The sequence below is a fragment of the Triturus cristatus genome, chromosome 3_2 (assembly GCF_964204655.1).
Source record: "Triturus cristatus chromosome 3_2, aTriCri1.1, whole genome shotgun sequence".
Classification (NCBI taxonomy): domain Eukaryota; kingdom Metazoa; phylum Chordata; class Amphibia; order Caudata; family Salamandridae; genus Triturus; species Triturus cristatus.
In genome coordinates this window covers 490,447,623-490,463,498 of record NC_140584.1, presented here as the reverse complement: position 1 = coordinate 490,463,498, position 15,876 = coordinate 490,447,623, and the positions used below count along the sequence as shown (strand labels likewise).

At 41.5% G+C, this 15,876-nt stretch overlaps 1 protein-coding gene across 9 annotated transcripts in view; it reads right to left on the bottom strand.

Annotated features, from left to right (window-relative positions):
• The window catches only part of SCUBE2 (signal peptide, CUB domain and EGF like domain containing 2), a 486,721-nt gene that overhangs the window by 412,265 nt on the left and 58,580 nt on the right, over window positions 1-15,876 (bottom strand). For all 9 annotated transcript variants that reach the window (XM_085648142.1, XM_085648144.1, XM_085648145.1 and 6 more), the window contains exons 3-4: window positions 7,569-7,694; window positions 2,189-2,323 (exon numbers count right to left, since the gene is read on the bottom strand). In XM_085648142.1, the coding sequence (XP_085504268.1) occupies window positions 2,189-2,323; window positions 7,569-7,694 (261 nt within the window). The remainder of the gene's footprint in view (window positions 1-2,188; window positions 2,324-7,568; window positions 7,695-15,876) is intronic.

Sequence of the window (15,876 nt, the reverse complement as noted above, 5' to 3'; positions counted from 1 at the left end):
TAAAACAATACCAAAAACAACAGTTGAGACTGTTTTCAAACACAGCAAATGTCTAGAGATTTCTTGCTACTCCTGTACACAAAAGTAATTTAAATTTGCTAAGTAAACTATTACAATATATCTAGATCTAATTTACACTTTGCAGTGTAACAATGCAGGACTTATGTTAATGTCCCTATATGCCCCTTTGTGGTAGTGTTGTGTCCCATCTCAGGGCATCTTTTGTTGGCCGTAGTTAAAGGCAAAAATTATTTTAAAAGTCATTAGTATTTATGCTAGTGGAATTAGGTATCAGCTTCAAGTAGCCCGAGTTCGGGCAGCTGACCCGCCCACGTTTATTGCAGCACGTGTCTCCTTTTATACAACTACTCACTATTATTGTAGCTGTTGGCAGAGGCAGTAGTAGGTTACTCAAGGAAAGTCAAAGAATGTGCACAATCCTGTCTGGAAGGTAAAGAATAAATGGTGAAATGGTGTGTGTTTTTCTAAACTAGTGGCTCTGGGTGTAGAGACCTGCATTGTTCTGCCTTCACCCCTTCTTTCATATTTAGATGCATGCTTTGACTGGAAGCAACAGAAAGCATCACCTAAACTTCTGAATATATCCATTTGACCCCTAATAGTTGACACCGAACGAGGGGCAGGCACTCCACTCCGCAGGGTCTACTCTGGATGTGGCAGAGCATGCTGGCCCTGAACAACACAAAGGTGGAGATCTTTATATTGAACCTGAAATTCCAATGATTTCTGCCCATCTCACTAGTCCCAGTACCCCCGACCTCACACTTGGTTAAAAAGCTTGGCTTTTGTTTCAATCAGAACCCTTCCCTGAAAAAACTCTTCTTTTGAAAAAGAATTGCATCTATTCGATCTCAACAACAAAGAACATAAATACTGGCATGCACAACACAAACAAGGCTCCCCTTACCCAAGCTAGCATCCTGCTGAAAGTTCTTTGTGGGAACCCTCTACATAACATTCTCCACTGCATTGCTAAATAGAGTGGTAGGGCAGTCTCTAAACTAGGAAACGACATATCTCCAGATATCACAAGACTATATTGGCTTACTGTCACGAAACAACAGCTAAATCAGAACAGATATAACAGTTTGAGTAAGCGTGCCAGTTTGCATCTAAAAGGTAATACCAAACCACATTGCTACATGCTGTCCCCACATTGTGACACTCTACATCAACAGAGTACCAACATTTAATAAGGTTAGAAAGTGAAATAATATCCTACTCATAGCACCGTTCTGAGCTCAAACGAACCATATTACTTTTTGAAAACTATTGAAGACTAAAACTTTCCACAAAGCCTGTGGTGAGGGAGTAGTTTTGACCACTTTGAGCTCTTGAAATACTGACTGGGACAACCATCAGTTCAGGTGGCATATTTGTTATTAAGCTTTTTTTGAGATACATAAAAAAATAACGCAATTAGAAAAAAATAATTCTTGCTGATGTTTCTAGGTTGATTCACACAAACATGTTCTAAGAATTTCTTTGTGTTTCTGTTTTGCAGTTATGTCATATTTAAACCAGTATACACAATGCAGATGAAGCATGTGTACATCTACAAAAGCACTCTAGAGTCAGAATGTCCAGCAGGGAAATGGGTTCAACAGTGACATGAAAGAAGAAGACAGTATTCAGTAAAAGTCCTGCCAGATCTGTCCATTTCCAATGGGCCTGTGTCAGTGTAAATAAAATCTGAGTTTGCCTCTCCCTCTCAGTTTCTGTGCCTTAAATAGCTTTTCAAAGAGACTGTAGCTAGCTCTTATAAGATCATCCTTTCTTAAACATTTCTTTTTTGTGATTTTCTTTTTTCTTTGCTGGTTCTCATAACCACGTAACCATTATTAGGATTAAGATGTTCTACGATGTGCCATAGAAAAAAGGGTATACATAAAGAGTTGTGGTTTTGCATAATTGGGCACCCATTTTCTCCAATAGAGATTATTAAATTACAAATCGTCATTTTGCACAGATGTAGGGAGATAGCAGTCTAGCATCTTCTATTCGATGCATACTTACATCTTTAATGTCTGGAGTAATCATGCTATAGTACCTATTATAATTTTTCACTGCAAGTTCTGTTGGAATTTTTGGCGAACATATGCTCCTCCAATGTCATCATTGATGCTGTGATCGATATTCAAGCTTAAGAAACTGCATAAGAACGTACCTTTTGATCGATGAATGCATGTGTGTTGGTTATCACTTAGAAAGAATCCAGCTTTACATCTGCATTCATAACTTCCCATTGTGTCAACGCATATATGTTGACATCCTCCATTGTTAAAAAGACATTCGTCCACATCTGTGGGGGATAAAATAAGCAAGATGTAATTGACAATGTTGATGTGCATGGGACCTCCTCCACACCACACAATACAAACCTTTTTTTAATATCGCTAATGAGCGCACAATATCTGGTTTAGAGGATAATCAGAACTTCGAAAGCCTAGCTGAGACCAGTCCTAAATAATATGAATGGCATACTGAGTTTATTTTCTTAAAAGTTTTAACTGTTCTTTAAGTGATCTGCCTACAGTTCCACATTTGTGAGTGGCTTGCAGGGAACAGAGCTCTACGGGCGATTCAGCTTCTAAATTATTCTTAATTTTAGTTCCTTTGATTTCTTTTGCGACTTTCACTTCTCTTACATTGCCCAGGATTGGAGCATCTAGCTTAGGATGCCTCGGACTTCCTTGAACAGTTTCAAAGAGTAACAGGGATGGACGCTTTCAATAATCACTATCCCTTTCCACCCAGTTCACCTGAAATCAATCTGACCTAACCAAATGAAGTTCTTACAACTGGTACCACTCCTGCACCAGAAGGGAAATAATTCACTATTGAATGCTGGCCAGATGGTGTGACCCTCATGAGGGCAAGTGGTTTGGACTGGAGCATAATAGTGTGCCACAAGTGGAGACACCAGAATAGAAGTGTGGGCCGTACACCTTCAGCTCTGCAGTGCACCCACCAGCACACACAATGAAAGGCCCCCGAGGTGGGGCGAGCAACGTGGTGAGTTTGATCCCATACTTGCAACAGTCCTAACAGGTGATGCAAGTCCAAAAACCCTATTTTCCTGCTCCAGGAAGGACTGCATTTGGAAATAGGCCTTGAAGATGGCACTCTCTCTTGGATGTGGACCTCAGAAATTCATATCCGATCACAGAGTCACACTCCACTACTTGATACTAAATAACTTGCTCACAATTTGAAAATTGCATTAAAGTGAAGCTAGTGAGCTTTTCTGGGAGACTCGGTAAGAACCACTATTAATTTGTTCATGTGCCATGGACTCAAACCAAGTGAAGGACTGGCATCACAGAGCCAAGTGAAGTGCTACTTTGGAGGACAGTCTGGCTGCCCATTACTGCTAGTTTTAGTGTTGTCTGTTGTATAAGTGTCGAGAATTTGTCTGGGTCACACTCTAACCCTGCATACCTAGTGTTTACATTTTATAGTTTACATTCTGAGATATTTGTGTCACATTACTGAGCTCTGTTAATAGTGCCCGCTGAGGTGCATGCATTTTGCAAGGAAAGAATTAGTGTGAAGAAGAAGGCATAACAACCAGTAACTGGGCAAAGCTCTCCTGTGTCTACACAGATGCAAGACAGTAAGCGATGCCAATGTGCTGGCATTTGCATGTATTGACATACGCCTCTGTTGAATGGCAGGCCTCTGGGACTGGCAACCGTTGGCCACTATCTTAGCAGAAGCTGAAAACTTTCAATGGACCTCAACCCCAACTATTTAGCTCCTATTTGTTGTAACAGTCCTTACGTTGCATCATCCTCATTGCCTCAGCATACAATGATGGCAGTAAGCAAACTGTACTTTGTGCCTGATGGTGCTCTGGTTAAATACAGCTGTTTCTTGTCTTTGGATCAACTGTAATTAGTCAGATATAACAAATATAGCACTTTTAGGAGGATCAAGAGAGGAGACCAAAGCTTACCAGATTTTACACATTGGGTCAAGTACCTAGTAACAGCAGCTGTCCCATCACACCGGATTCTAACAATCGCTGCCAAGTATAGCTAGGCATCACTTGACATGATGGATAGAGGACAAAGGGCTCATAGTGAGAGGACACACCTGCATGAATCACTACTGATTCTCATACAAAAAATGTAGATACTTCACAACTGTTTTTCAAAAAATATACTTGGGTTGGGGTGAAAATATTTTAGTCCCTAAGGGTACTAATTTCTGCAGGGAGATTGTGGTTGGACTGAGGGACTGAGGGGTTGTGTGGGCCATGACTAATAGAATATGATCTACTGATGATGGCTGAAAAAATTCCAATCACTTGAGGTAACTGGGACAGCAGACCCCCAAACTAAAACTGGTTATATGGCCACTACCATAGTTCATGTTCAAAGTATTACAGTGGTTTGTGCCGAAGGAGGGAAATGCCCGTTAGGTCAAGGGACTCATAGGACGTTTTATATCGTGTGGCATTGGTGCTCGTCCTACATGGTCTGAATTCAGGGTATTCCATCTATCTGACTAGACTACAACTCCAGACAAGCAAGACTGTATTCAAACACTGGAGGGGCCAAAGTGATCAAATGTTTCTTATGGCCTGGATCAACAGGCTCAGTATATGTGGGTAGAGGGGCAGGCTGGTTGCTGAACCTCAATGCAGCATGGTAAGGTTAGGGCACCCCAGTGTGGCTTGGGACACTCTTCCATCGCCCAAAGCCACAGGCTGGTGGGGAACCATGCTCTTCACAGAGTGAGGTCGTAGGGTTTACCATTCAAAGATAAACGGCACAGGGATCCTTTAAGGGAGTCCCCCTTCTCTTAGGAGCAGCAAAGAACTCTGTAAAGGATCAGTGGAGTCAGTCGCTGGGTGATCCCCAGGATAAGGTGCCACTGGGACATGCCAAAAAAGAAAAGGGGTACTATGAGGGAAAGTTCAACTTTTTGTTCCTAGAGTACCATTTTCAAAAATATATTAATGTTATGGATTAAGATAACAAGCTCCCAAATATTTATGAAAGCAGCAGCATTTAAAAGACAACTGTGGTGAAAAGGGACCTTTTGCCAATAAGAGGAGACGTCACATGTAGCTACTAGTCTGAACTTCTCTTTTATTTTTAAGTGGCTTTTATCGCTGGAGTCATCTTCGAACAGTGCACCTTCTATTAAGCGTGCCAGTACATCAACAGAGCACCTTCCGCCCATCCCTTCATGCATCAGCATACACAGCAGCACTGTGCTCACACAAGTCTCGGGTCAGCTAAACATATATACACCGCACGGTCAGTGTGTCTAGATTGTGAAACTATGCTTTACAGCAAATATGCGGCTAAAGTTCTATCCAACCTTTATCCAACAACTAAAAACCGACCCTGCAAGTTTAAATTTGGCATTCCAAATAGTCATATTTTATTCAATTTTACTGTTGGCCGTATAAAGTAGAGAAGGCGACAGAGTCAATGAAGCTGTAAACATTGTCTTTTCCTTGTCCAAGACACGACAGCCATCGCCAGCAAAAAAAAGATCACGTAAACTCGCAGAATGAATGCAAATATACATTAATCGTGACCACACCACTGCCAGAAAATACAGGAAAATTAGCTGAAAGGGAAAACCTCCCAACAAGCCCAAAATAGTTTGAATTCGAAGCGAGCAGCACTTCATAACGAGCACATTCTGTATGTTACTTGAAGGATAAAACGTATAAACACAATTAATGATTGTGCCCAAATTGTGCACTCTTCATCACCAGCAGATGTTTCTCCTTTGCCGAAGGACGCTAATGGAAGATTTCTCGTCCCAAGTAAATAAATAAAAGTTCAGTGGGCACCGGTCCAAGACACATTTCTTGCCTCAAGTTAGACAGTGCTCCTCAGCAAAGTCAGCCTAAACTCGGTCGCTTCGAATAAACGCAACGCAAACATGGTAAAAAGCATAAGTAGCAGGGAACACCAGCCAATGGGGCATGAGTGTCTTCTCAACCAACAAAGCATTGGAAGCTGGAGCACAGAAATCCTGAGGAGGTTCGTTGGGTATGGAGCATTGTTCAGACACAAAAGTCCAATTCTGGTCTGGAAGAGGCTTAATATTAAACGCTGTCCTCACACAAGAAAAACGGGCCCCTTCCTACAGTCATTCTTTGCTGTTGATTGAAAGGACCTAGGCAAATCCATTGTTTGTTGTAGGGGGGGGCTTCAATCTGCATTACCAAAGAGTAAAGACTATCAGAGTTTTTTGCTGGAAAGATAGGCCCCACTGCAACTTGGTTTTCTCCCTCATGCACCTATTTAGCTTTCTGCCATCTAGGTCAATGCCTTCCCTAAAAAGAAAATGAGAAATGAATGAACTTCTCATATCTCTTGTGCTCTCGAAGGCCCTGTGAAGCTTCTCTAGAAGCGTAAGCTTTACTCACACATTTTACGTCTAATTCCCTTTGTACTGAGCAGAATCTCAGTACGTCCACTCAGCCTGCCACCCGTGGAGCAATAGTATCTGTTATAGGTACACAAAGACAATTCAATTCATGTAGTATGGTGCAGAAGTGAGGACTTTTTAAGTTTCTGTTCCTTATTATGTGGGGGATGCACGACAGAACCTGGATTTGCAATCTGACCATGTATGGGCCAGATTCTGAGCCGCCCACATAATTGAGATCTCTGTGAAATCACTTGTGTGCACAGATATCACAATTACAAGTGGTGCAATATTTAGCGCATCCTGATAATTACTAGGCAAATACGCAACCCTTAATACATTTTGGCAGGTTAAACCTATTGGAATTTAAAGCCAAGAAAAAGATCTGGAGACTACCTAGACATGCAGAATCTGGTGCAGTAAGCATCAAAATCTGCATGTTATGCCCCATTTCCACTGCAAAGCACATGATAGGGGATTATTTAAGTAAGCAATAAATTCGGAAAACCTTGGGGTCAGATTTTATTGGATGCCATAATTATCCCATTCAAGCATGGGGCACTAATAATAAGGTACTTATTGTTTATTTTGCTTTCTTCAACATCTGGCTTCACCAGCTCAATGGCGTGAATACTGAAAGAATCAGCGATACGCAACCATACGGGGGCTCGTGGGTTCTAGACAGTGGACAGAGAATGGCTATGTTTTGTGTTATTGGTGTGTGCAGTTAAAAGTTAAAAACGTTCCATTAAAATGTTGGGAAGAAATGTCAATATAGACAAATAAGAAAGAAAGAAAGACACATTGTATTTTTGCTTTTTGGTCAACAGTTCACTACAATTACAAACCTGCACAGTTTACATTTCGTAATTTGTCCTGTTTGCAAAATACACCAAAACGTGTTAAGTGTAATAAACAAGAGAAAAAAAACACATTAGTATATTTATTGCCTGTGCCATTTGCAAAAAAAGTTCTAAATGTAAAAAGAAGAGATGAAACCCCACCCCCACGTGCATTGACTAGCTTTCGTGTGCGTTTCCCAAGGTTTGTTTGTGAACATCACACACTTCAGAGCCTTTACAGATCGCCATCAGTGTGAACGCTTAAAGTGCCATTAGTACAAGTGGTGAAAGCCGCCTCCTTACCGAGACAATTATGACCATCGTCCGCCAACATGAAGCCATCAAAACAAGCGCAGCGGTAATTGCCTGGAATATCGAAGCATTCGTGGACGCAGCCGCCATTGTAGTCGTTGTTGCATTCATCAACGTCTGCGGAATAAAGCAAGAGTCAGTAAGATGGATGCCCGCAGCTCCCCCGACATAGACAGGTCATGGCTTGAGGACAACAGAGAGCGGGTACCGGCCTGCAAGGGGACGGGCTTTGAACGCTGCACCCTGGACGTCCGTGGCAGGTACTGACGCACACCTACTACAATCCACCTATGCCAAGCAACACCCGCATGGAATACGTGCCCAACAACACATGCTTAACCCTGCTCGGCACCATACCTGTGTGATAGGACGTCACGTGCAAAGCTGCGGGTAACGGAGTCCTAAACAGGGCCACAGCAGAGCAATACTGGGCACAGCGAAGATAGTATTCGAGATATAGGAATGATCATTATACTGCAAGCAATGTTTAACAAAACTAACAAAAAATTAAGATTGTCCTTGCTGCACTAAAGCCTCAAAGACTCAGTGGTTGCCAAATATTTAGGAGAAAAAAAATTGTCCCAAGAAAAGCCTTTGTATGAATTTATCATACTACACAATTAAATAAAATGCAATTTAGGAATAAGAATATTTATATTTCAAGTTTTTAAAACATTTTTATAGGATCCTGCAAGGCCTGGATTTCACAATAATATTGGGTCAATGATACCGGATGTGTCCAAAACGAGCTTGCCTGATTACAGAGGCCGGTCTCTTCTGTCAATTTAATATTGTGACTTCCTTTTCAGCCACAGACTTGCCAGCTCTTTATGGGCGCTAAATATACTTATGCACAGCAGAGTATAGTAGAGGAAGCCACATGGGTGTTTTCACCATGGGACTGTGCTTCACTGGAGTACTGGCATGGCTGAAGGTGCAGTAGGCCCTCTTGAACAGGACATTGTTTTAATATGTAGCATAGAGAAGACAGTGTCAGAGCACCTTTGCTGTAACTGGAAATTAGAACGCGATGGAACCTCATGTAAATCATATCATTGCACTAAATAAGCTGTACTGTAACTGCTTTTCAAAAAGCCTACATCAATGTGGATCAGATGTGTACACCTTGCTTTTAATATCCGTGCCACTCTTTCTGGGCTCCCAATGCACGGTCGAGTTTACAGCTCGAAATTTCACAGTTCACTTCTTAATTCAAAAATGTAAAGTTTTAGCATTTCAAATTTAAATATTCTACTGTGGTACGGTCATTTTAGTTATTTGTGCGGCAATACATTGCCTCCCATTTCACTTCAATGCTGCGCTTAATATGCATTCCATTCCATTAGGAGCTCAGAAAGTGCCGTACTTCCAGGTTGTAAGCAGTTAAATATTCTAAAGCATAATGTTCAATACCTCCTCAAATAAGAGTCTCAGCTGCAAAGTACATGCCAAGTGATGTGTCAACACCAGACTCTCAGAAGCCAAAAACAAAAATAAAAAAAACCCTACTGCGGCGGCACTCCTACAAAACAGCTTCAAGATCACTTAGGTGTGTAGCTCGCATTTAATTGTCTTTACTAGCTTTCTGTTCTCCTATTGTATTAAGGACTGTATGGTTGTACATTTCAGAGCTTAGACCCAGAATAATATGGCAAGGAGGGTGCCACAGGAGGGAATTTGTGGGAAATCCATGAAGAGGTGGATGGAAGAAGAAATGGGGACGGACTTGCAGTTAATCCTGGGGTTGACAAAAACGTTTGGAGCTATTTCTTCAAGGCCAACAGAGTAAAGACTGCCTGAGGGGCTCAGGATGGAGACCTTTCTAAAACGGCCGAAGCTGAACATACCTGCAAATTGACATGGAAATAAGAAGAAGGGTAAGGATTGGGTCTAATACAAGTTGCTGAATAAAAGGTGAGACTCTTTGGGGGAACCCGCAGCAATGCACTAGGAAAAGCATCAAATAAAGCACATTTTTTTAAAGAAAATCTTGCGTTAGGATACACCGTTACTCAACAAGGTTACAACTGTTTTACTGAGTTGGATAAGAACAAGTTGATGTCTTGTTAGTTCTGCATATTGAAAAGCAGTGATGGGAAACTTCAAGTGCCTTAAAAAACCTAAACTTGGTGTTGTCATGCTGCTGCAGCGAGCTTGGCGGGAATACCTTGGAACTGCGTATGAAGTCAACAGGAAAAAAAGGGGCGGAACAGACATCTCCTGATTTTTTTATTGGCTACAGGGGTGAAACAAGTCTGCTTCATCACCTAGGAAAAGCACACAATTAGATACCAAGAATTTCCTGCAATAAGTCTCTGTGGTTTTTTGTATGTAAAGGGGGAAACCGTACTGCAGCCCGCTCATTTTTTTTTTTAAAAACAGTTTCAACTCTGTGCTGCACAAAAGCCTGATTTAGAAGACATTTTACGATTTAAATTGAGCCAGCTCTGCTACGCCTTAGGTGAGGAGGCTGGCGGGTTTTATTTGGGTTTCCCTAATTTCTTCCATCTTGCTTCCTTTTAGGGTATTACGTGCTGAATTCAGTCCTCATGTAAGCAGTTCACACAGGATATATTTTGACCTTTGTTTCGTGTTTAGCTCAGAAATGTTCTGAGTTCTATACATTTATCCAAGTTTAGGGACTGTATACTGTACATGTACAAAAACGCACATGTACAATATGCTGACATTAATTCACTTTATGAGACTGTGTGTGATCGAAGGGCAACAGAATTAAAAGTTTTCATAGACTGAGCCGATCAGTATCCAGACAGGCAAGACACGTTCAATAAGCAAAGTTTTTACATAAATAAAGAAGGTTTTGAGAGCAGAGATGTCTTGAATGCTCAAAGGGAGCTCATTCCTCATAGCCAACCCATTGTAGAGAGAAATACTTTCCCCATTTACAAAAAAAAAGAAAAAGAGAAAAATCATGTGAGGTCAGTAGAGGCGATGTGGAAAGAGAGGACTGAAACTCCAGCTGGTTCATTGAAGTTTTGAGAAAAAAAGCACTATAAAGAAACTGGGCATACTTAGTTTAGGTGTAAAAATGTATAATCAAATTCTCTAACTCTGGCATTTAATTCGTTCTTCTTTCTAAGAAAATAAGCTGGACTGGCACATCATGACCACAAACCTGATCCTGTTCTTCCTGCCAAAAATAGAAGGCAGGCAAAAAGGACAGGGAGCTTCATGCAGCTACCACATCACCCTGAGAGATTTGTGAAAGTATCTGGAGCATGATGAGTTTAGAGGTGGCCGAGGGAGATGGTTGGGCAGCATGGATGCCAATTAAGGGTAGCAGATGCTACCCCTGGCTCAGCCCCATGCTTCGCCTGGTCTCAGGGGGTCCTGAAAACAGCAGCAGGAATATAAAGCCAACAAAGCTCTAAGAGGCCTCTCTGTAGCTTCCATTCCTTGTCTTTCCACTAGCACATAATTAGCAAATAGAAGCCTGCTGAAGAATTAAAGATAAGATTAACCCTGTAATGTTATTCGGGGTTAATGGTTAAGTGATGTCACTTCCTCTACCTCTGCTGAATCAAAAGTCCATGACAGGAGCCCCGCTGCCCCATGTGGCTTGGAGCTGGACTAATCAGCATTTGTGGCAAGAGGCTGGTAAATCCAAGACCCACCCTTGCATTTGCAGGGCTCTTCCATCCCAGGACAGAGCACACATCAACAACCTACCGAGGGCTCTCAAGAAAAAGAGCTTGTTAACATTTAGGAAGTATGAAAATGGGTCAGTGCAATTAATACTGCTTTGACCCATTTGCTTATGCTCCGACAATGGGCAGTAGCTTAAAGCCATTTCTCAACATTTTATTTGGGTGAAAACGTCAACGGAATGGAAACATAATATAATTGTTTTTAATAACCAACAGAAGGATGTTACAGAAATATATTGAGTCAACAGCTCGTTTCGGCCAGGAGTTGATTAGCATTGTTTAAATCAGTGTTTTTTAATCTTTCGAATTCTGTGGACCACTGCTGAGTCACTACTACAAGCAGACACCAAGTCGTAAGCAATTTCTACGCTCTGGCCCTCAACACAACACACAAAAATTCAGGAACAAGTATACATCAAACAAACAAACACGCAAATTAATAAATATTTTCTTTCATTCATAAACAAAAATATACAAAAAGAAAAAAAATTAATGGGAAGGACTAATCAACATTTGTGGAAGATGATGTATTTGGGGAGAGGATGTGGCATTGCCGGGGAACCACGTTCGAGTCTCGGCGTTGGTTCAACAGCCTGTAATTCTGGGCAAATCACTTAATCTCAATGTGCCTAATTGATTTTTCTTCATGTGGCGTTATTTAATGTAACTAATGCTCATGTAAATCGCTCCAATACCTTCGGGTCGAATTCGGTCTATGTATAAAACTGCAGAAAGTTGGAGCTTTTCAAATGTGGCTTTATTTCTAAAAACTGAAGCAATATGCTAGATTCTAACATGGAGCTGTCTTTTCTGGGCCTATTGCATGGTAGGTGTATACCAATGTTTCAACTGATGCTACCAATCACCCATACTAGAATCTGTTTGCTCTATTCCCAGAAATCAAGCTAATATAATTTTAGCTCCAATTTCAAATTCCTTCACATTTGCAGAGCATTTTAACATTCTAAATTCTGCTTCTGATGTACATCTACTTAGTTAATGTTACTTATTTGTCCTAACTGTTGTAGAGCTGTCAAGATTAATTTTATCATGTCCTTTTTCCTCTTCATTGTAAGAGGTGACTCATAAGCGGTAAGATGTCAGATCTCTATGTTTATTACAAAATGTTAATCAAGTCTTTAATAAAACTGTTGTAGAGCCTCTGAGGAGCCAACCATGGACTCCAGGTTTGGAACTGCTGATCTATTTAGTAAACACATGATTTTGCCCCACATGCTCCAATTATAAATCTGTAAACGTTTGGGACTTAGAAAGAGACGGAGCACAACCAGATACGTTACACCTCTGGTCTAATGAATATGGAAGACACATGTTTCTATGTCACAGCGTCCTCAATCTCACAGGCTGCAAGTGGAATCACTTGAGTTACCCTAAAGATGGCTCCTCTCTTTAGCTTTGGTTCTTTTATTTTAATTATATGGAGAAGTTTGACACAAAGATGCTTAAATATGGAGAGACAGAAAAGACACAATTCACTGTCTTGTTCCTTACAAAAGGGTGAGCCACAGAAGTTTACAATATTTGCTAGAATTGCACAGATTTTTCTGGAAAAACAAAGTAATGGCTTCAACCAAAGCCAAAATTAAACATCAAGAAGAGTAGACTACAGCAGCTCTTGCTTATACAGAAAGAAGTATTTAATGGAAAGATATATGTTGGAGAGTCATGGATACAAGACTGACTACATCACAAAGCAACACCGTCTAGAAGGCCAAGAACAAGCAGCTCTTTTCCTCCCAAATGTTCAATTCACAGTCATATTGGGTTTGCATCTTTCCTAGATTGCCTACTTCTTTCTATACCAGACAGCTTGCAGTATTTTGTAATGCTATAACTCCATATCTATTTGAAGCACCACTTTTAAGCCAACAGGATGGCTCAGGGACTTGTTGCTGGAGCTTGAAGTGGTTAAGAATTTGAAACCTGGCAAGGCTGGTCCAGTCTACCACTGTTCTAAGGTCTGTGAACTAAGTACAATTAAATGAGGTTATAGTAACACATCTTGTTTAAAGTTCTTAGAAGCAACAGACATAGGATAAGTAGTCCTATATAAAAATATGTCATTATTTGACATACATGTATTTTTATTTTCAAAACTTTTTTTGTGGGGTGGAGGCCGCGGGTGTCATTTTTGCAGGGATGTTGTATTCAACCAGCAGAAGACAACATCAAACATATTCATGCATATACAGCAGCCTAGATGTGGACTATCCTGCATGAGTGTAAGAGGATGGAAGAAGGGGAAGACGGAGTGAGAGGAGTTTAAGGTGAGAGTGATTGAGAATATTGAGTGGGAGTGAGCACAGTGTTAGAAAGGAGTACATTTAAATAAAAGGAAAAAAAGAGGAATGTTAATGAGAGCTAGAATAACAATGCAAGCGATGGTTTGCTCCTGGCTCGCCCTGTTACATCCACGATGAACCTATAACACAGACGACTGCATTTCATACATGACACGGAGTGGCTGCCATACCGGAGCACAGAGGTGTCTGGCATCACTACAAGACAGGTTGGTCCAACACATCAGATGTCCTTGCTTCAATATTTATAACATGGGTCAGATATAATACTATTCAGAGTCTAGGTACGTTTAAAGTACACTATTTGAGCTAGACAACACAGGTAATACCATATCAGGCCTCTCTTACTAATAGATTAGCTCTAGGCTCAGCTGAAGAACATTTACACAATAGTTTACACTATCTACCACCAGTACAATCACGCAGCAACACAAAGGAAAGGCAGTAACCCAACCCACAGAGTAGGTCCATTGAGACGGTAATCGATAAACTGCACTTCCACCGCTGATTCACGGCAGACAAAGGGTCAAGACCTGTACCCCAATGCATTATACTCCGTAGAGACAAGCAAAACATATATAAACTTCACACAAGTTTGAAGTGGAGGTTGCAAGATTTTCCTCCTACCCCTCAACAGACATCCACAGGAAAAACAATTCACTTCTGATTGAACCAAGACGTGTACTGGAGTCAACCAGGGATTCCAGGCCCCTCGGCATATCATCCACCGCAGGTGACCTCTACAGCAAAGTGCTAAACAACAAAGTAAAGAGAGAATGTGTGTTGTGCAAAACCACATTACATTACATAAAACAGATACAATGCTGCTAGCAGACGTCCATGCTCACACAAACACAACAGCTAAGGAAGGTGCAGCAATAGAGCAAGCTTTTCTCAGAAACACATGACATTAGCTACAAAGACAGTCGCAGGCAGTAAACACACACACAGGTGCACACAACCCCCGGTGTTTTCTTAAATGCTGGACCTATGAGAAAATGTCTTCATGGTTAATTATACATAATTTATACAACATGTTGATCCAATCTATTATTGTTCTTTTTATCAGGTGCCACTTCATTGGATTGTAAATGGTTTCAAATTTAAAGACGGCCCCGGAGTCCTATCATGTACCGTGCTCAGCCCTCTTCTGCCTTTTTAGCAAAAGTGATTAAAAAACTGTCTGGGGGCGTGTGTTGCTCTGAAAACCGCGTTCCAGCCAATAGCAAATTTATAATTGCCCTGGTCTCTGCTACAGCCACGGACTGTTCAGAGAATGAGTGATGGGAATATGGGCGGGGGCTTATCTATGTAGAGAGCTTCTAATAGGAAAGTCTTTCAGAAAATTCTTCAAACCTCTAAAAAATCTGCTGAATCTCATGTAAACCACAGGTTTCCCTCGCTTCATGAGGATTACTTAGATAAACCGCACAAAAACTGGTTTAAAACCTCCGTAATACCTAATGCCACATTGAATCATTAGCTGCCATGTTTCCATATTGTCCCCATGCTATACTCAGCCCTGCACGGTCTTCTCACTTCAGACATATTCAGGCATATCTCATGTCTAGCACTCCTAAGTGAGGATTCATGAATGACTAGCTCACTGGCAGTTAACTTTTCTTGTTCCTTTTTCAAAGTCTTTATTCACTCTTTTTCATGAGAATGATCTGCACCTGCTCACCTGAGTTTTGGTCGCCGCAATCCACACAGAAACATATAGAAGTCATCCAAATTGGGATGGGGCAGGGGAGCAACTAGACCCGAACTTTGGCGGGCAGGGGGTTAGACTCCCAGCCAGGGCTGGCCCTAGCACTGGCCGCAGAAGGTGGAACAGTCTTTTTTGGCGCTCCTCCCCTATTTCCTCCTTCTCCATGAATTCCCTCACTACCAACCACCAACAGTGCACCCCATCTTTCTATAGCTCCTTTCTGACAAACATTTCATTTTTTTATAGGGCTACTTGTAGTTTACTCACAATCAGGTCTTTGATCTACATGCTGCATGTAATTTGTAGCAGGTACATTAACCCTCTGCACTGTTTGGGTGACAGGAGTGCCCATGCGACTGCACGGTGAGTGAGGAGACCATATGAATTTGGGTGTGGATGTAAATGCAGCGTGGAAATTATGAATGTATGGTTAGAGACGGGCTTGTTTGGGTGAGATTGCAGAGTGAGCAGTGAGGGGGACAGGTGCATGAAGTGTCCCATGAGTGCAGGGTGGGTAGTGTGCACGTGTGACTGCAAGCTGAGGTACTGGGTGAACAGTGCAAGTGCATTGTGAGTGCAGAGTGATCACTGTGAGTGCA